The sequence below is a fragment of the Malaya genurostris genome, chromosome 3 (genome assembly GCF_030247185.1).
Source record: "Malaya genurostris strain Urasoe2022 chromosome 3, Malgen_1.1, whole genome shotgun sequence".
Lineage (NCBI taxonomy): Eukaryota > Metazoa > Arthropoda > Insecta > Diptera > Culicidae > Malaya > Malaya genurostris.
Genome location: NC_080572.1, coordinates 279,452,996 through 279,473,814, shown reverse-complemented (window position 1 = coordinate 279,473,814; position 20,819 = coordinate 279,452,996). Strand labels below are relative to the sequence as shown.

Here is a 20,819-nt window from a genome sequence, read left to right as displayed (position 1 = left end):
GAAATGAAAAATGCCATGAAATATAAAACATTTATTTCAGAAAATTGTCATATAATTCCAATGGCTTAAGAAGCAACTAATAACGTCGTGGTATCTCAAATCGACAAGCCTCCAGAATCGTTTATGTTGTCACTGCCATCCAACCGAAGCCGAAGTCGAGATCCAAGAACTCCCACAACACTACCGATGCAGGTTGAAGTCGCATTACATGGTTCCAGTGTCTCTAGCTTCTACCGACGGCCTGTTTGAAGCATTCGGTAGGAGCGGGTAAACTTCCGGACTCACGCAGGTACTCGGTCCAGTTGAACACATGGAAACTTTCATACTGGAATGATCCGGTCGATGGAGTAAAAAATTGTAATTAAATAACTTTTCTCGCAAATATTTACACTACTTACTCTTCGGGGGCCACTGCTCGCCATTTTCAAAATCGAGTTTTTCACACTGGAAATTCACGTAGATTGTTTGACATTTGGTCAATTCACGTAAACCTTATGTGATGACTCTATTCATTTTAGGGGATGTTCGTATAACATTCATTTTCGTCACGTAAAATATTCAATTTGACATTTGAAACCATTCTATGTGATTTTTCAAGTGAATCGAACGTGAATTTTTATTTGAGTGTGTAGATAAAGTCGCCCGCATAGCGTTTTGGCTACCTGGGCAGCCATGGCCACCAGAAGGCTACCAAAATTGATTCAGTTACGGTTGTCAAATCCAATTTGACAAAACAAAGTCGCCTGTATCCAAGTTAGCCGAGCGTTTTCATCTTCTCACCTTCGCTGAAAATGTCAAAGATTTCATTGTGGGAAAATCCTGGTGGATACGGTTGTATCGTTTGAGTTGTATGTCTGGCAGCGGTGAGGCAGCCGGTCACCAGAATGTCTGCCAGCCATATTTTTCCAGCTGGCAGCGTTTAGTCAGCCGTCTGGCAGCCATGCGTATGCGGGCGAGAGAGAAAGTGAACAAAGGGAACAAAGAGAATCTGTCAGTGGCTTTTAGACCCTTTTGAAATGTTCCCGTCTAACGGTCCTTCTGTTTGTTTTCTTGTTGTTTAGCATCCGTATCATTTCGGAATGAAAAAGGTAAAGGTGACAACGACATAACGACTGCAGTGAGCCGAAAGCTGTGATGTAGATAAATATTTGGATGCACTAGTTACCTTAATTTTTTTATTATATATAAAATTCAACAATCAGTTGCGACTGGTGCACCAATCAATCCACTTCCGAAAATGGACAGTTGTCGCCTGTGTTTAAAGGATTTTTTGCTTTTGCGAAAAGATTTTAACGTGCAAACGATGCAAGTAAAACTGCAATTGGTGTTTTCATTCCAGGTTTGTAAAAATGATTATAAATTTCTTAATACAGTAGATTACATCATTATAGATAGTATCGCACTCGCACCTACCGGAGGTAGTTTGTCCCGATTGTGAGGAAAGAGTGACCCAGTTCTATGAATATGCTGAGTTTGTGCACAAAAATCAATTGCAGTTGTACGGGAAAATCAAAGATGATTCCGGTCAAACTGACTTGCCAATCAGTGTTGAAAAGTCAGATCATAAGTTGTTTCCAATTATGCCAGAGGTGGAAATCAAAGTTGAGCCACAGGAGGAATTGCTTGATGATCCGATCGAAACGGCAAAACAAAAGAAAACCATACCTAAAAGAACTTTGTCCAAACTTCATACCGCTAAGTTTGAGAAGAACTTGATCAGTCGTTATTTGAACATGGTTTGCGATATATGTAAGGAAGATCAATTTACCTTCCCGAAACTGGAATTACATTTCAAAAAGTGTCACAGCAAACGTTGTTACATTGTGTGCTGTGGCCAGAAGTTGACCAACGAGCAGATGATATCTCAGCATTTGGATAAGCATATGACAGTACCACAAGAACAAAAATCACAATCGTCATGGGAACGACGAATTGCAACTGCTTTCGGATCAATATTGGTTGATTTCAAGCATGCTCTGGATGATTATGAACCTCTGCCGAACATGGACTTAGCTCTGAATGGCGACGCCAACGAACAGCAAAAGATGTACAACGTTCAGGATTACTTGGTGACGACCTACTTTCGCTTGAATTGTGAACTGTGTGCGGAGAAGATTGACAATCAGGACGAGCGTCGGATTCACTTTAGACGGAGTCATCCGAAGGAGAAATATTTTGTGTCCTGCTGCAATCAACGCTATTCAACTCGAATAAGCATCATGCGTCATCTGAATCGTCACTGGAAACAGGTAGCAAACGGAAATTATCCACCAAAATCGACGGCAAGCAATAATGTTGAGTGCCCGAATATATCCGTGGTATCGCCAATCCCGCAAACACCGAGTTTGGCATGGCAGCGACAGATGCAATCAACCTATGGACCACTGATGAATGAATTTCGTAATGATCTTATCGAGGGTGGTTTCACGCCTCCATCGAAAGTACCAGAGCAGGCCAGATCCGTGGAGGAATCAAGGTTATTGCATCAAATGCAAGATTTTTTGATTGCAAAGCACTGTCCACTGAACTGTGAATTGTGCGGGGAGGAAATAACAACATATTCGGGAAGACGAGACCACTTTCGAATTGGTCATCCCAAAGAGAAACTTTTCGTACAATGCTGTGGAAAGAAAAGCTTCAATCGGTATAAGGTAATTATGCATCTGTTGCGCCACCGAAAAGGACTTCCTACTACGGGGGCGTACGACATACGAAACATTCCGGTGTCCATGTATGAAAAACACGAGCAGGATGACACCGCCATAGAGGCTTATTACAAGATGGATTGTGAGCTGTGCGACTACACCGGAGATTCGTATCTTGGATTGCGTGATCACTTTCAGAAAAATCACAAAGAGGAGGGGTTTTTCATTAAATGCTGCAATAGACGGCTGAAAACTAAGTTCAACATACTGGAACATATGGCTAGCCATCAGAAACCGGGCTCGGTTAAGTGTGAACACTGCGAGGCTGCCTTTTCCAGTTTGAGAATGCTGAAAGTTCACGTTAGCCGGCTGCACGTCCGTGAAGAGGACAAAAAATTTCGCTGCGAACATTGCGTGGCTTCCTTTGCGACCAGAAATCTGCTTGTGCTCCATTCTTACAAGCACGAGCTGATGACTTGCGACATCTGTGGACTCGAAATGAAGCGTTGTTCGTTGCGCGTACATAAAGTCAATTTCCACAAGATGGGAGAAGAAATCGTTTGTCATGTGTGTGCTCAGGTGTTCCACTCGAAGCACATTTTCAACAAGCATTACAAAACGGCCCATTTGGGAATTCGAAAAAAGTATAAGAAAAAATCTCGGGCTAAGAAAAAGCCCGTGATTGCCGAACAAATGGAGTCACCGGATTCAGGCAGTCTTTCGAAAGCGGTACTCGAAGAGCTAAAACTAGAACCCATGTGAAGGAAGGGCTAGGGTGTTGAAGTAGTTACGCTCCGATGAATCATTCCAAATAAACAGGGAAAATGAGATAACATCGGTTCTGTTGTCGCCTAAGAACTTCATTTGATACTGAAGAGGACACAAGAGGAAATGATGCTTTATAGAACATCGTTGTCACAGTTTTATCGAATTACCCTCACTCAGTCAAAAAAGATCCTTTCGAAACGTATTTCACTTGAACAATTGTTTTGATATTAATTATGGTAATCACTTTTGTCAATGTATTCCCGTTGAGTAGTTTGGTTAACATATAGGAATAAATCTTTTTTGTACCTGTTCTCATGTACGCTGGGTCGTGTTTCACTCAATCCGATTACTGTTATTATTATTCAAAAAACTACTAGCTGGTATTTAATAGAAAAAAATTATAATCCGTCGTTATTGTTATACTGAATTGCATAATATTACCCCAAAAGTAATTATACTGAAAATACATTAATTATTTATTGTATTCTTCACTAACGTGTTTTACGTAAAAGGTTTTCCGCTATATTTAGCGATTATTTTTTGCGCTAAGGGTTCGTAATAGAATTCGTTTTTCTTAACAACAGGCAATTAATTTAGGTAGGAAGTTGTTCAACAATTTCCCCGGTTAGGTGCTAACTACGGGTTCGAGTCCCGTCTCTGCGCTAACATTTTCGCGGTTTCCATTACATAGTAATATTCGTATGATGAGTCAAAGACGAAACGTAAAAAACATTAAAAACGGTTATGTGCCATAGCAGAAAATTTGGCTAACCTCTAAATGACCAAACCTGCATCGACCAGAAAAAAGTCCTTCAATCGAAGGATTGACTTAGAAACTTAACAAAACATTTTTGAAATATTTCATGTATGTATGTGTGAAGCCATCATCAGTTTAAGGCATTACCAGAGTATGCGGGTAGACTTACAGTAGATCCGAATTTGATTATCAGATAGCTTTCATATAACTGCTGTTAAGAAGGCCAAAATGGGTTTTGAGGACCCGACGCCTTCCAGCAAGAACATCCGGCCTTGTAATAAAGAATTTCGCTGTACCGGCTTAAACCGACCATTTCCGAACGCCAGCTGAAAGCTGGATTCTCGAAAATCCGAGACGACAAAATCTAATGATACTATTCTAGTTTTAAGTTAGTCGTTAATTAAGATTAGAAAATACCCTTGGCATCTTAGAGCTTAAGCAGTGTGCCTAAAAATATATTATATTATTGAATAAAAAAAAACGCCAGCGGCCTTATTATTGTTCAACCGGCTTACCTCCTCCTCGACTTCTTGGAAGTCTGGGACCGGCAGTCCATCGTCCTCCACACACGTTCCCAAGTTCGTTACCACGCCGCCACTTTCGTATTCCGCCACATCGCCATTGAGGTGCTCGTCGAAATACTGCCGCCACCTCTCGATCACCTCACAGTCGTTCGTGAGAAGATTTACGTTGGTGTCCTTGCACATATCGGCCTGTGGCACATGGCCTCTGCGCGAACGGTTCACCTTCTCGTAGAACTTCCTTGTGTCATTAGCACGGAACAGCTGTTCCATCGCTTCGCGATCTCGGTCTTCCTATTGGCGCTTTTTTCTACGGGATACCGAGTTTAATCTGTTCCGCGCCTGTCTGTATCGCTCCTCGTTTGCTCTCGTCCGATGTTGCAGCTTGCTCGCCCAAGCTGCATTCTTCTCGGCCAATTAATGATATCAACTTACCGAAATCTCGGTAAACAACTTTTAGACAACCGAAATTCGATGATTCATCAAAGTAGCCATTTTTAAGTGCGAATACAGCGATATGTTTTGTGATATTAGGAACAAATTTGTTCAATGTTCAACGATTATTCGTGACAAGAAATCCCCCATAGCGTTATCACAGGATAAAGATCCTCGCAACGCTAATCTACTGCATGAAATTGATCGGACTCCGGTAAGATATATTTCTACAAATGTTCAATGTTTTATTGAGACATTACTTTTGTTGAAGCCGTAATCTGAACAATCAACATTATCAATCTGTAGGTCATTCCGAATGCGAAAAATAAGATTTATTGTCAAGCGAAACATTGAAATAAATTGATTGAAATTCTAATTAAACAGAAATCAATGTTTGTTCCCCTATCCTAACAGAATATTCTTCGATCATTCGAATTTCAACCGCAAAAAATTAAAATTTTCTGGAGAATTGGATTTCTAACGACAGTTCGACATGTAGATGGTGCTGTTGTACAAACGATGATGTTTTCGATTGAAGCTGTCAAAATACATACACTGAGGAAAAAATTTCTTCGAGAATCATAATATTTGCATATGAAATTTAACCAAAGGAATTTAATATGGATATCATACGACTGTGCTATGAGAACATAAACGTCGAATAACATATGAATATTGTAACGTACTATTATGAATTTCATCAAGACAACGTATGAATAATGTATTGGTGTTATCATGAATATTATATTGTAGTCGAATGAATAAGAAAACGATTTAAAATGACTTTTAAATGGTTCTGCTATGAACTCCAATATATATAGTCTTGATTTTTGTAAAATACTATCATATATTTCATAAAGGTGACGTATGAAAGATATACGGATTATATCATGAACCTCATATCATGATTGTATGTAGAAGAAAGTTTTATAAGATGATTTCTAATTGGTTTTGTTGTAAATTTTTACATGTATGATTATGGTGTTATATATAAGATATGATTTCCTCCTCCTCCTCCTCCTCTTCCTCGTTCAGGGCAATGTCCTCTAGATCAACAATGACTAAGTTAGATAGATTCTGTAAAATGTTTCTTTTAATAATGACTGTGCAAGAAAACTAACTTAACTCACATTTTTTCACACCATTCCAATATCCACGTCTATATTACATCGAACTTCCACGTTGCTTCGACACGAAAAAGCGCTTGTTCGATTTTCTCTCGTGGCCAAGCCACCGTATCTACGCCACACTCTGTATAATGCAATAACTGTGATATTATTTTGGAATATTGATCTAAGTCAAATTACCTTCAAATACAGCCAACGCTGCCGCAGGAACTTCGAGATCCGCCAGTAACTTTGTTTTTAATGCCATTTTACTTTTCAAATAATGAGCGTATGCTATTTTTTACTCAAGGATCGCTTATAAAGTTCATTAGCTCGTCGCATGAAAATTATAACAAAATCGCACGCATTTCATAAACTAGTTGATGATAATTAAATTTCTCAAAACTTTTGTATAATATTCAATATCGCTTAACATATGCCTTATAATCTTCAATCTTACTTTTCATAATGTTTACCATCGCTTCGTATGAAATTTAAATCCCAGCTGTATGCACTGCGCAAACACTCTTAAATTGTTCATACGAAACACTTTATAAATATCGTCAGTTCAGTTGTCGTAGTTTTCATTAGTGCATCATATGAAATGTATTTCGAAGTCGTATGCCTTTTACAAACAAGATTATTGTCATCATACGTGTCACAGACAAGATATGTTAGAAAAATAATTATTATAATATTTAATAGAACGTCGTATGAAATTCAACATGTAGTTTTAAGCATTCAATAAACAATCCTATGGTAGTGATATGCATCGTATGAAAACGAATCGAGTTCTTAAAAAAATCGTTCATACGAAATAAATTATGAATCTCGTACGCTCAGTTTGCTCAGTGCAGGAATGTTTATGCTCCAGTGAATTTTTTTTATTTGTAGTTGAAATTCGAATATCCAAAGAATATTCTGTTGTAATTAGGGGAAAAACATTGATTTCTATCAATTAGAATTTCAACCAATATTTTTAATATTCCGCTTGAAAAAAAAATCTTTTGTTTTTTGTTTCCGGAATGAACTACAGATTGATAATATTCACCCCGATTCTGCAATCCGACGGATTTGTGATACGAACGATTCTACACTTTCGTTCGAGTTCGAATTTTGCATTATTTATTCCGTTCGACTTGTATGATTCGTTCGGGACACTTGAAATTTCGAACACCAACCATCAAAGCTGTCAACACTACTTACACGTTCTTTTTCTATTTATATTATTCATTTATTAGTAAACGAAACCGTCGCACTTGTATAAACAAATTAGAACGATTCTAAACCGAACAGAAGTAATACGTACGCAAGTCGATCGAGTAATGTTCGAAAATTTAACAACTCGAACGAATGATATTCGAGTTCATACCAACTCGAACGGAATGCAGAATGGAAATTGCACATTCGATCGGAATATTTCGAATCGATCGACGTACAGAATAGGGGTGATTGACTTTACTTGTTGACACCGCTCTGAAATAATTGGTCTGTCCGTTTATTCCACCATTCCATTTGTTTAAACCTTTAATTTCGATTACGAAAATTGATGACATAACCTCACTTAGCATCAATATGTAAATATAGTTTAGAATTGACGAAATTAAAGGATTACTTTTTATGGAAAAGTTGAATGAATGAAAAAAGTTTTACCCATTTCGTAGGTTTGTTCAAGGAAAAAAATACTATATTAGTAACTATTTCCGCATTTAATACTCGATTCCTATATTGCTCTGTGTGATAATTTGCTAACATCATCGTTTTCTTGGTCCATAAAGTGAAACATAGAAGTTGATTTGAGTTTTGCATTTGAAAGCCAATAAACATCACCGTTTGACCTACACCGCTATCTACTCGTCGAACTGTCGTTAGAAGGCCAATTTGAAAAGGCTGAGAACACCTATTTTTTCGTTGATTTGTTTAACTTTTTTATGGTAGCCGTGTTTGTACAAGAAAAATGTGCGCTTAAAGAAATGCAGCTTTGAAAGCAATCTTCAACAGTTTACTTGTTATTCCTGGATATGTGAAAAATGGTATTGAACTAAGTACAATGTTCCAGTTTTAGGTAAGTTAATTTCGGTATGTAAAACACTTTTTTTTTCACTTCTACTCTATTTTTATTTTCTTACCGATTTCACAGCTCTTGCTGGAAGTACTTTCTCCAAACGAGCAGCACCTCTGCTTTTCGTTTCAATTGCCAATTGAAGGCTAGAGGGATTTGAATTAATGATGCCATCTGTCTGTCAGACTGAGGACTTATTGGCCAACGTTGTTTTAGGTTCAGGAACACAAAAAAAAACGTTCGATCGAGAAATATAAACTACGGCACGAAATAGACTATCTACAATACGCTGATTATACCGTTCGTTCGTTGCGACTACGAGCATGAACCTCTCAAACTATTGCTAAAAACAAAGGTATTTCGGAAGTGTCATAAAACTCAACGTAATCATTCTTCTACATACATTAGTTTATTCTTAAGTCACAATTGAGGTTTGCACTCCCCAGAGTTTAAATATAATCGGTTTTCACCAATTTTCCAACTCAAAAGAAAGAATGCATTTACAATCTTGAGTTGAAAAACTTAAATTATACTAACTTACGACATTGTTTCAATGTACAGCTTTTTAGGGACTGTCTCTGTTTTTTTTCGAATTAGAGCATATCACTTAATATGCTCCCCTTGTCGGATAGGAAAACGATACCACAAGATTGACCAGTCTGAGTCTAATACTTGTGTTTCTTGTGCTTTTCTGATCGTGAACTGCCTGAGTATCGATAGCTTTCTCGGTTTGATCTCGACGGTGAAGGTGATCTGTAATAAATAAAATGACTGACTGACTGACGGGACCACTGTCTTATATGAGCGTCATTTTGCATACCTGTAGCGCCTACTTTCGCTATCGTCATATTTTGAGCTGACAACCTCGTACTTGCTGCTGCTGCTACTACTGGCATACACACGTTCTCTATCGCGAACCTTTTCCTTCTCTCGTTCACGATCCTTGTCTCGTTCGCGTTCCCGATCATGCTTGCCGGAGCTCTCATACTTGTCGTACTTCTCATACTTGCTGCTACTGGATCGTTCCTCGTACAACCGCGAATCATATTTAGACGATTCATATTTGTCGTACTTCGAAGCTGACCCTTCGTACTTATCGTACTTGCTGGCACTGCGAGCCGGTGATTCGATTAGATCATACTTGCTGCGGGTTACCGGCGAAATGGAACGTTCGGTGTGATGTCGTCTTGTGGGCGAACGGGAAACACTGCGCGATGTCGGACGGTGCCGGACTGATTTGCTACTTCGCACTGGGGAGGCCGATTCTCGTTTGCTGCGAGTACTGCTGGCAGTGTATGCTGGTGAACGTGATCTTCGGGAGGATTTGGTTACGTATTCCGACGAAGACGACCGACGGCTTTTCTTATGTTTCCTGCCACTGATGGAATAATAAGATCAAGTTTATTGGTTATGTTTGTGGGTGACACGAAATACTTACACTTCGGGACTTGGGCTTCTTTTGGATGATTTTTTCGAGTATGTCTTTTTATCATCGTAATCATCAGTGTCTTCATCCGTGTCCTCTGTACTCTGGGAGTCCTGCTGATGCATCTGTAGCTCCAGTTGCTGCAGCTGTTGCTGTTGCTGGCGTAATTCCTTTTCCGCTTTCTTGATTAGCTTGCGACGATAGTGAGCGATTTCCTCAGCCAGCGTCCAGCCTACCCGCACCTGACGTGCACCCGATTCGAATTCGTCCGTGTATTGGACAATTTTTACTTCGATTTCCCGAAGCCGCAACCGACGCGCTTCATCTTGATCACTACAAAATTGAAAATAAATTATTTAATCATTTTTTTTAGTTGTTGCAATGTTATCAAACTTACCCTTTGGCATTTCCTGGTTCTCCGTCTGCGTTGTCACCATCACGCAGTGATATCTTCGGAGGTTCAGGTGCCACCGGATCTAACGTTTCCCACTTACTGGTGGTGATGGCTTGAGCTTCGATCTGAGACGCATCGACCGTTTCCCACTTGGACGGTACAAACGAACCGCCCGTTTTAGTTTTGCCGGTACCGTTTTCAAAATCTAACTCCGATAACGGCGCGTTCCCATCCAAAGGAATGCCATCGATATCCTCGTCTAGGGGCATTCCATCGATGTCTTCCTCGTCACTGTAAATGTCGTGCTTCAGCACCGGTGTTCGTGATTCCGTTTCTGCCATTCCTTTAAGCATGGCACTTTTCAGTAAAGCTGCCCCATCTAACGGTACGCCGTCAAGATCTTCATCTTCGTTGTCATCCTCGGGCTCTTCTTCCTGTTTTTCAACCTGGAAAATTTAACACATAAAATTGTAATCCAAAACAAAAAAAGCTAATCGAATCTGCTGATGCTGCATTACAATTTGGATCCCCAGGAAAGTGTGCTGTAGTTTAATGAGAAATTCTTTCGGATAAACGGCCCATTCTTCCCACGCTTTGAACACGTTCATCACACGAGACTTGAAACCTTCCGCTTTGAGCCGACTTTCCAGCTGCTTGTAGTAGCTGTTAAGGTTTTTGAAAATCTCCAAAAGATTTTTCTCTAGCCTGTAAAGTGTATTAAATACAAATTAATCATTATCTTTCGAACGGAAAACGAAAAGTTCAAAACTAGCTTACGCCTTTCTGAAGAAGCTCGCGTTTTGCACCTTGACACTGCAGTTGTGAAGAATATCCGAAATGAGATAGATTCGGGCAATTTTTTTCTTCACCACCGTGCTATTACTGGATAGCGACTCCGAAATGCAATCGCAAATCTCTTCCGCCGCATCTGCGTGCTCGATGCAGAAAATCATCGCATCCCCGATTTTTTGACGCTCCGGAGTAAGATGTCGAATCAAGTCTTCCAGACGATCCCGTTGGCTATGGAAACAAAGTCTTAGGTTAGGATATTCTGCACCATTAAAAAAAAAGGAAAACTTACGCCACTGACAGATTTCCTTTGTTTCCGTCCGCTCCATCTTCGTCGACCAGCAACTCTTCTGGCATGCCTTGAGTGTAGAAATTGATCGGTGGAGGTTTCCAAATTGAGCCTCCCTTGAACATGCGAAATTCTTTCGTTCTCCACTCCGCCGCCGTATCGCCCTGGAGCAGTGAGAACAACTTCCACCGGTAGTAGATATGTGCTGGGCTTTCATTTTCGAACAGAAACTTGTACATTGAGTTTTCCATCTCGCGAGTCATTATAAGCGCTTCGAACATTGGTCCCTCGCGGATAACGAATTCAACCATCCGGTGAATCAACATCAAAAGAGGCCTTTCGGTTGGAATGACCACCTTCACCGTTGCCTTATACAGCACATTGTCCATCTGTTCCTTCTGCTCCGGTTCGTTCATGTACATCATGGAAGTCATCTTCGGAATGTTACTCAGATCCGTCGGATGCGGTTGAGCATTGAATGGAAGTCCCGAGGACGGAGGAGGTAAAGTGTAGGCAACCAAATTCGGTGGAATATAGATGGGATGAGTCATGATCGGAACCGATTTTCCCCAACCAAGCTTCATCTCATAGTTCATCACATCTTTCCCGTTCAATGACCGAAGAGCCCGTTCGGCGTCACGGCGACTCATATACGCAACAAACCCGCAATTCCTACATCGCGCCCGTTCCTCCTCCGATCGGGGCCACATAATCTTGATGCTGGCCAATGGACCGTACTTACCAAACAACTCCATCAACGCTTGTTCCGATATCTACAATAGACAAAAAAACAGTTTCACTCATACCCTTCCAGAAACACACACACACACATTTCAACACTGCCCTACCTTCGGATTTAGATTACCCAGATATAAGTTAGTCGTATTCGGATCTCCATTGTCGAAAGAACCAGATTCCTTCTCGTTATTGTACCCCGGTTCTTGTTCTATCGACACCGGCAGCATCGTTTTGGCCATGTGCTTATACTTGTGCCGTTCCTCTCGCTCTTCTTGAATCTGCCGTAGTTCCTCTTTGAACAGTTCCAGATTACTCTTCTTTTTCTCCTTCTCCTTTTTCTTGGCAAGCAACATATCTTTTCGGTTTTCACTGGCCAACATCTTAACGTAATCGTTGCTCCTCTCCGACTCCGAGTCCAGCTTGGATGAAGGTTTGTAAAGTTTCCCCTTTTCTCGCACATCTTCCTCTGAAAAACAAGCACGGCAGTGAGACACTTCGGATCGACCGGGAATCTTTCGTGTTTAGAACTTACTTCTTGAACCGGCATCGTACGTTCCTGCTTTCACCCACACTTTGGAAATCTTGGAGGGAGCTTCTTGAAAGGTTTCAACAAACTCTTTGAACGCCTTAAATTGTCAAGTACGATTAGAGAGCATGTTTTTCTTTGATTCTAGAGGGTAATTTTTGACATGGGTTTTGCAGACATTTTAAATGAAAAACAAGATATTGAGGGGCAACTAAAATTGTAGTAATCAAGAGTACTTTCACGTACGTGTGCGGCTGCTGCTTCATCCTCTCGTTTTTTCTGTTCTTCCAGTTCCTTGCGACTGAGCTGCCGCTTGCCCATCGTACCAACGGTGAAAGCTTGCAGCTTCTGTTCGGCAATTTTCTGCAATAGACAAACGCGTTCAGTGAAAATGCTTGTTAATAATGTTGTAATGCTGGTAATCAACAATGTAATACTACAACCTGCTGCATACCTTCATATTCGTTAGATTCTGCACCAGTTTTGCTATTGAATAAACACAATTTTATCTGAAAACTGAAAAAAGTTTTATCCGAACAAAATTTCATTGAATGGGAGCAAATTTTTTCGATATGGCGGCTATTCATTAGAATGTCAAATCGTGAGCGAAAACGATATGTCAAAAAAATTGGTAGCAACTCAATTGGTAACCATACTCGCGAGGACATGGAATGTAACATGCGAAGAAAAAGACGTGACGTTTGGGAGAGGTGGTTTTGTCTTAAGGCATTTTCGTTTTCAACGGTGGCCCTACACTCACAGACTAACAGACAGGACACTCAAATTAGATTCTTCAATCATTTTAACGGTCATTTCGAATATTCCTTTATTTGGGACAGTACTCACATGTGTCATGATGGCGCCACGTTACTCTATCAAAAACATCCTGTCTGTCATCTAGACTGTGTTTATTTTTTTCATTTACCAACAGAGTTGCCATGCATACAGAATTACCTGTAATGTATTGATTTGTATACGTCCATGCGAATTTCATGCAGGGTACAGATTTAATACAAATTGTCAAAACTATATACATAATTGTACCTACTTCTCATCTTCCAACGCAATACAAAATCGAACCCGTTTTGTTACAATATTTACTTGCTTCTGATCTGCCGCCACTTAATTTCGGGTGAAAACTACCAACACAATAAAAAATAGTCTAGATGAACAACGTTGAGTCAAATAAATGGTTACCTTCCAACATCGCGAAAATGTTCAATATATTATCAACGTAATCCAATAATTTATTGCGACGATTCATTTTCAAATATTTTGATGAAAGCAGGCATCCCTGCAAGCAGCTGATCGGTTATGACAAACGAGGGGAAACCAACTAGTAAAAAAAACTATTACATAACACAAGGGGTGTACAGATAGTAAATAGTTCGCGCAGTACAATATAGGTAGAACTAGTGCATCACGAAAAATTATTTTTATAAGAATTTACTCATACTGTCATGTCTGTTAGTCTGTGCTACACTGGTGTAGGGAAGAAAAGGATGCCTTGATTACACCCAAATAGGAGCGAATATATTCACTGCTACACTACACTAGTACAGCACTAAAAACAAAAACGGCATTAATTTTATGACAGAATGATTCAGATTTAGATTGATTTTTATAACTCCGTCCATACACACATAAAAAATAAAACTGTGTTTGTAAGAGTTGTTTACTTTGGATTTGAAAAGAACGAAAAATTTTGTACACACAAAATTATTTTTCCGGGTTTGTACTGACCTTCAAAACACCTGAACATTCGATAATTAGTTTCCTAAAAGTTTCATTTGCTCAATGATCGGTAGAGTTCGGTGAACTTTACGCAGAAAAATGGAACACATTAGATTCTATTATATTGAGTCTTTAAGTCAACTTCAAACAATTGTTTGAATAAAAGAAAAATATTTTTGAATTAAAATTTGAGTCAAATAAAACTCTTTTTCAATCAAATTTAGTGTGGCAATGTATATAAGATTCAAATATATTGAGATATGTATTCAAATTTCAAAATTTTATTGAAACAAATCAAAAATGTATGTGATTCAAATGCCTTTTACAGTACTTTGAAGGTATTTGAATTAAATATGTTGCATTAAACTGAAGCAAACATACTGAGTCTTTCAAACATCACTCAAACGGAAAATGTACGGAAGTAATAACACAGACTAACAGACAGGACACTCAAATTAGATTCTTCAATCATTTTAACGGTCATTTCGAATATTCCTTTATTTGGGACAGTACTCACATGTGTCATGATGGCGCCACGTTACCCTATCAAAAACATCCTGTCTGTCATCTAGACTGTGTTTATTTTTTTCATTTACCAACAGAGTTGCCATTTATACAGAATTACCTGTAATGTATTGGTTTGTGTACGTCCATGCGAATTTCATGCAGGATACAGATTTAATACATATTGCCAAAACTATATACATAATTGTGCCTACTTCTGCCTTTCCTCCAACGCAATACAAAATCGAACCCGTTTTGTTACAATATTTACTTGATTCTGGTCTGCCGCCACTTAATTTCGGGTGAAAACTACCAACACAATAAAAAATAGTCTAGATGAACAACGTTGAGTCAAATAAATGGTTACCTTCCAACATCGCGAAAAAGTTGAATATATTATCAACGTAATTTATTGTGACGATTCATTTTCTAATATTTTGATGAAATCAGGCATCCCTGCAAGCAGCTGATCGATGTTGACAAACGAGGGAAAACCAACTAGTAGTAAAACTTGTACATAACACAAGGGGTGTACAGATAGTAAATAGTTCGCGCAGTGCAATATAGGTGGAACTAGTGCATCACGAAAAATTATTTTTATATGAATTTACTCATACTGTCATGTCTGTTAGTCTGTGGTAATAACATTCGAAGCAATTGACGAATTTAAACTATCTGCACTATTGAAATCGTTTGAATTGTGCGATACTATAGTGAGTGCTTTCATAGGAAAGTTAGATTATGAAATATGTATGTAAAGTGAAATTACATTTGTATTCATTCCCGAGAACGATTTCTTAGTAGAGCTTTTGTAAATTATTGAACAAAAGGAAGAAGAGGAGTCAATACCGCAACCGTACTCAGCTGAGCGCACAAAATTTATATTCAAATCAAACAGAGATCATTGTTCATTTTGAAAGGAGAAATTGGTTAAAAACAATCATATTCTAGCTTGAAATCATCAAAATATATTAAAAAACTACTTTTTTTTTAGTATGCTTGTATGATGTCACTCGCAAAAAGTACAGGGTCCGCCATGTAACTTTTTTTTTAAAACATGCAATAAAACACAAACGGTTCATCCGATTTCAGAACTTATTTTTTCATATTAAAGTAGAATCCTTCCGGAATACAATTTCATTCAACTGGCTGCCTCGGCTGGCCTTGCAGTACGCCATACGGTCGGTCAAGTTTTTTAGTACATTTAGATCAACGTTACCAACTCAAAGTAAAAACATTTTCTTCTACTTCTACTATGACTTTTCAAATGAATTTACCCGTTTGTATAAGAAATCGTTACTAATGTGAAGTAATTAAAATTTGAATTTGTTAATTTGATATTATTTTTGATATCTGAATGAATTTGAGCGCCAAATCGATTTTATGTTAATTACATACGTACGAAAAAGATATACTTAATTTTTGAGTTGATAAAACGATTTTTATACACGATAATTATCAACTATGTAAAAAGCGATTTGATAAATAGTTCCGAATAAAACTTCATATTTCTTGCTCATAACAAAAAAAACCCTTTGTATATGAATGAAATATTTATTTAAACAATAGTCAACCATCTCCAAATAATCGCACTTATACTCATCTCAATTTCTCTTCTAATTCGATGCATTCGAAACCATTTACCATCTCTATTCACTTCGTTGGCTTTAATGGATCACATAAACATTAGGATCTTTGATTGTAGGTCGACAAAACAATAAGATAGAGAAATTGTCCTGTGTGAATCAATATTAAAATTTTTAATATGTTTATAATTGATTACGCCGAATCGCGCCGCCTCCGCCGCCGATGTTTTCAGGAAACAGCGTCACGCCGATTCGCCGCCGCCGCTGGTCAAAAAGACGTTTCAGCCGCCGATGTCGACATTTTTGATCGGCGCACAGCTCTAGATTTTTTGGCAAAAATCGGCATCTTCTTCAAGTTGATCGCAAGCCCAGTTGGCGAAGCGATAACGCATCGGATATTCGTATACACAACCATTTTCGTTCAGCGGAAAGATAAAACTAAGTTTCTGTCAAATTAGAAGTGACATTAAGGTTACCAATGTCGAAATAACGGCTAGTTAAAAAAAAAAGTTAGATGGCGGACCCTGTATGTCAAAAGCACGCAAAATTGAGAACATTTTTTTTCATTTACTGTCTTAGCGAGCATCGAATTCTTCACAATTTTTCTTTAAACTGAGTTTTGACAGGTTATCAAAAAAATCTCAGCATTTTAAAATAATTTGATATTACTTTCCTACCCCTCCCATAGTTGTCTCAGGAGGTTCTTCCACAGTTGCTCAGAACTGTCATTTTGCGATGGGTAGTACTTCCGCTCGGTAGACAGTAGCTTTCTTTTTAATTCTTTCGAGGAAACAATAAGCAACATGAGGTACGTTTTGTGAGAATTTGTGCTGAAAACAACTCAAAACATTTTGGAATAGCTTCGTTGAGTGTTTAAACAATGTATAGCCATGAAAACGGATTTAGTTTCGATAGGATTCCGTGTAGAATAGTGATGTTTTTGTGTCCGTATCGCGATATGCAGCAAGAGGCTATGGCGAAATTCGATTTCCGATTGAATTGAGTGTCATTTACATTCGATGATTTTTTGAAGATGCTGGTATATGTATTTCAGGCCGGTCGATACTGTCAATTCTTCGAGATTGGATTGGAATCGATTATTTCGAAACATTGCTCAATTATTTATTTTTCTTTTCTAGTTCCCTCAAGCTCCAGAAGAGGCTGGCAGCCTCTGTTATGCGATGTGGCAAGAAGAAGGTATGGCTGGATCCTAATGAAATCAACGAGATCGGAAATACGAATTCCCGTAAGTGTTACCAAATTCTATATTTAGGTACGGCGGGTTCGGTATCTAAACTTGAGAATTTTCTTTAATTTCAGGCCAGAGCATTCGCAAGCTGATCAAAGATGGTTTGATTATTAAGAAGCCTGTTGTGGTGCATTCGCGTTTCCGTGTCCGTAAAAACACGATCGCTCGTCGTAAGGGTCGTCACTGCGGCTACGGAAAGAGGAAAGGTACGGCTAATGCTCGTATGCCCCAGAAATTGCTGTGGATGAACCGTATGCGTGTGTTGCGTCGTCTCCTGAAGAAATACCGGGAAGCGAAGAAAATCGATCGGCATCTGTACCACGATCTGTACATGCGTGCAAAGGGTAATGTGTTTAAGAACAAGCGCATCCTGATGGAACACATCCACAAGCGAAAAGCCGAGAAGGCCCGTAGCAAGATGCTTAGCGATCAGGCTGAGGCCAAGCGTAACAAGGTGCGTGAGGCTCGCAAGCGTCGTGAGGAGCGTATTGCAAACAAGAAGCAAGAACTGCTTCAATCCATTGCCAAGGAAGAGGAAACCGCGCAGCAGGTTGCAGCCACCGGCAAGAAATGAAGTGAGAGTGACATTGGATGAAAGCAGTCGTATTTAAAATAAGGCAAATTAAACACGATATAAAATTTACGGAAAATCCCTGGTTGGAAGAAATATCCTTGAAACCAACAGATTAACTGTATCCTCCGTTTATCGAAGGTTTTAAATATATTTCTTTGGAGAAACTACTGGCTTAGTGATTGTATTCGAAAATGCCGTTTGTGTTCCTTGTGGGAAAATTCTTCATAGTACAGAAATATAGTGATATCACGCATTTTTGTTTTCTCTGAATATAGATTTAGGATTAACAAATATTCATATCTTCGTTTCTCGTTCGTTACGGTTTGAATCAGCGAATTATAATTTTTCACGATGAACGTGTTGCATATTCATAACAAACATTGCGTACATCTTTGAGTAGTTCTGATATCCTGTGCAACCACCCCCGGGCAGTATAAGTGTGTGTGGGATGATTGCTGTGAGTGGCTTCGGTCCGAATTCATGGAAGAGTGGGTGGATGGGCAGAAAACAGAACAGGAAGTATGAAAATCTCGTTCGCATTTATCAAGCATTCTGTCAGTTGTCACGGTCGTTGGTAGTTTGAACTTGACTCTTGCTTCGGGTAGGCGGTAGTAGAATTTCCTCTGCATCGTGCATAGTTTAGTTCTTAGTATGATGTAAATTGTTCCGTGTCCTTCACATTTCGAAGTACATTAGACAACTACAGTGTAACATCAACGAGACTGATTTACATTATTCGTGTTTTTGTGATAGCAGAAATTTTGCTGCCAGTGAAGGTTTTAGTGTATTTTATTCTTTTCTTGAAAGAACGATTTGAGTAAATCCAGAATGGCATTGAAGGTGATTGGAATCAATGCAGACCATTGATTTGTGTATTAAAGCGAAAACCAATAGTAGCTAACAGAAGAAAAATCAATATTTCTTCAAGTTTAAGCATTTTTCATGGTCGTTCTCATTCGCATAGCATTAACTTCCTCCCCTTCGCTGTATCTCATCGCATTTTCCATTTTCATTGCACACATATACGTGTGAACCATTTCCTTCATATTCTCCTACATGGACACCCAATATTTTGTTGTTGCAACTGGAGCGTGTAGGCGCCAACAAACGAATTTGCACGGAGCGAAGCCCGACTTAGGCCTATACTGCAATGTTGCTTCGACAGTGGTGGTGAGTGCCTGCCAAACAAACCACTCACAGCAACAAATGGCACTCAACTCGGGAAAATGCAACTATCCAAGAGAGCCTGTTGTTTACCTCGCATGAGTTTGAGTGATTTCGAGAAATATCCTCCGTTGCTAGGAAAATGAACGAATGAAAGGAAATCGCATCTAGAAGTTTTTAATATTGTTGTGCTATGCTTTTGCTGCTATTTCATAATTTTTACTATTTCATGCTTTTAGCGTGTGGTAAAAGTTTTCAACTTTTGTGTTCGTTAATGTTACCAAGCTGCCGTATATGTCATTTCGACACGATTTTATTTAAGTCTATCAGAAACAACTGGACACTTCTATCATTTTACCATCTCATCTATTTGTATATGTAATTCATGTTAACAGTAGTGTTCATTGTTTAATAGCAGAACTTTGTTTTCTACTATCGCAGAATTGGGCTTTCTCGATGTACGAACTAAAGCAATGATATACCAAATGATGAATATGAATTCTAGGTGAAACTACTATATTCAACTTAAAATTTCTTTAATTTGAATAACTTTTCAATGATACTTTTCGATACCGAACAGAAATCTACCAACCAAGTTTGGTAAATCTGCAGTAAGTCCATTCAATTGAAATCTTATATACATGCACTAATAAGAAACTCGAAAGAAAATGGAATCAAATTCACCAACTTAACATTTAATTTTTGGAAGGTATTACCGACTTTTGATCGGAGCTTCGGAGGCCCCTAGTGTTATATATCATTCGACTCAGCCCGACGAGATCGGAAAATGTATGTATGTACAGTTACTCACAAAATTGATCGTACACACGAAAAAATATCACATTTTGCTTTTCAATTAGTAAATTTAAAGTAACAAAATATATATAATTTCAATGTTTTATGTTTCATGAATTAGATTAATATACATTTTATTTAAATATTAAGATTCTTCCCATTTGGTGTTTGGATTGCAACAAAAAACGGCTTAGTTCTATCTAACAAAATTGATCGTACACTCATTATGAAAATCTGCATTATTAAGTGTAGCTGGGGAATGCGGATTGGAATATCAAATTTAGTACTTAGTATGGTCTCTCTTAGCGTCGATTGTGGCTTACAAACGACGGGGCATTGGGTTCACTAGTTCTTTGTGCAAGATGCTCGGATATTTTCCCATACTTATTTTATTTTCTGTTTCAGTGTGTTTTTGTGTGATGTGTTAGTATCCTTGAACCGCCGAATAATTTTATCCCATGGGTTTTCGATGGGATTCATGTCTGGTGACTGTGGTGGTGTTTTTAATTGCTTAGGAGCGTTATGTAACAGCCATTTCCGAACAACATGTGAGGTGTGTTTTGAATCATTGTCCTGTTGGAAACAATATCTCGATGATAGTCCTAATTATTGTGCACTTAGTTTTAGGTTACGTTCTAGGATATTCCTATATAGCATTTTGTCCATGTTCCGGTCGATAAACTCCAGTGTTCCTGTGCCTGAAAGCTGCCATACAACCCCACAACATAACACAGCCACCACCATGTTTCACTGTTGA

The 20,819-nt window shown here is 38.7% G+C and overlaps 4 protein-coding genes across 6 annotated transcripts in view; 3 read left to right on the top strand and 1 right to left on the bottom strand.

Moving 5' to 3' along the window:
• Positions 1 to 1,055: 1,055 nt before the first annotated feature.
• LOC131437498 (zinc finger protein 26-like) lies at positions 1,056 to 3,713 on the top strand. Its single transcript, XM_058606884.1, has 2 exons — positions 1,056 to 1,339; positions 1,392 to 3,713. Exons 1-2 carry the CDS (start codon positions 1,238 to 1,240, stop codon positions 3,405 to 3,407), a joined length of 2,118 nt encoding a protein of 705 aa, XP_058462867.1. The 5' UTR covers positions 1,056 to 1,237; the 3' UTR covers positions 3,408 to 3,713.
• Positions 3,714 to 8,681: 4,968 nt separating this feature from the next.
• LOC131436476 (U2 snRNP-associated SURP motif-containing protein) lies at positions 8,682 to 13,048 on the bottom strand. The gene is made up of 11 exons (XM_058605203.1): positions 12,911 to 13,048; positions 12,703 to 12,819; positions 12,463 to 12,556; positions 12,041 to 12,396; positions 11,196 to 11,965; positions 10,892 to 11,134; positions 10,633 to 10,819; positions 10,118 to 10,560; positions 9,733 to 10,053; positions 9,115 to 9,672; positions 8,682 to 9,047 (listed from the first exon to the last, which is right to left on the bottom strand). Exons 1-11 carry the CDS (start codon positions 12,914 to 12,916, stop codon positions 8,960 to 8,962), a joined length of 3,183 nt encoding a protein of 1,060 aa, XP_058461186.1. The 5' UTR covers positions 12,917 to 13,048; the 3' UTR covers positions 8,682 to 8,959.
• A 3,915-nt stretch (positions 13,049 to 16,963) lies between these two features.
• On the top strand, positions 16,964 to 18,267 carry LOC131437307 (large ribosomal subunit protein eL19). The gene is made up of 3 exons (XM_058606575.1): positions 16,964 to 17,088; positions 17,420 to 17,526; positions 17,601 to 18,267. The coding sequence occupies exons 1-3, from the start codon at positions 17,084 to 17,086 to the stop codon at positions 18,101 to 18,103; spliced, it is 615 nt and encodes a 204-aa protein (XP_058462558.1). The 5' UTR covers positions 16,964 to 17,083; the 3' UTR covers positions 18,104 to 18,267.
• A 408-nt stretch (positions 18,268 to 18,675) lies between these two features.
• The window catches only part of LOC131439171 (oxysterol-binding protein-related protein 2), a 50,290-nt gene continuing 48,146 nt past the window's right edge, over positions 18,676 to 20,819 (top strand). For 2 of the 3 annotated variants that reach the window (XM_058609878.1, XM_058609876.1), the window contains exon 1: positions 18,676 to 18,943. The gene's annotated coding sequence lies outside the window, so the exon portion shown is untranslated. The remainder of the gene's footprint in view (positions 18,944 to 20,819) is intronic. The other variant, XM_058609882.1, reaches the window with a different exon arrangement.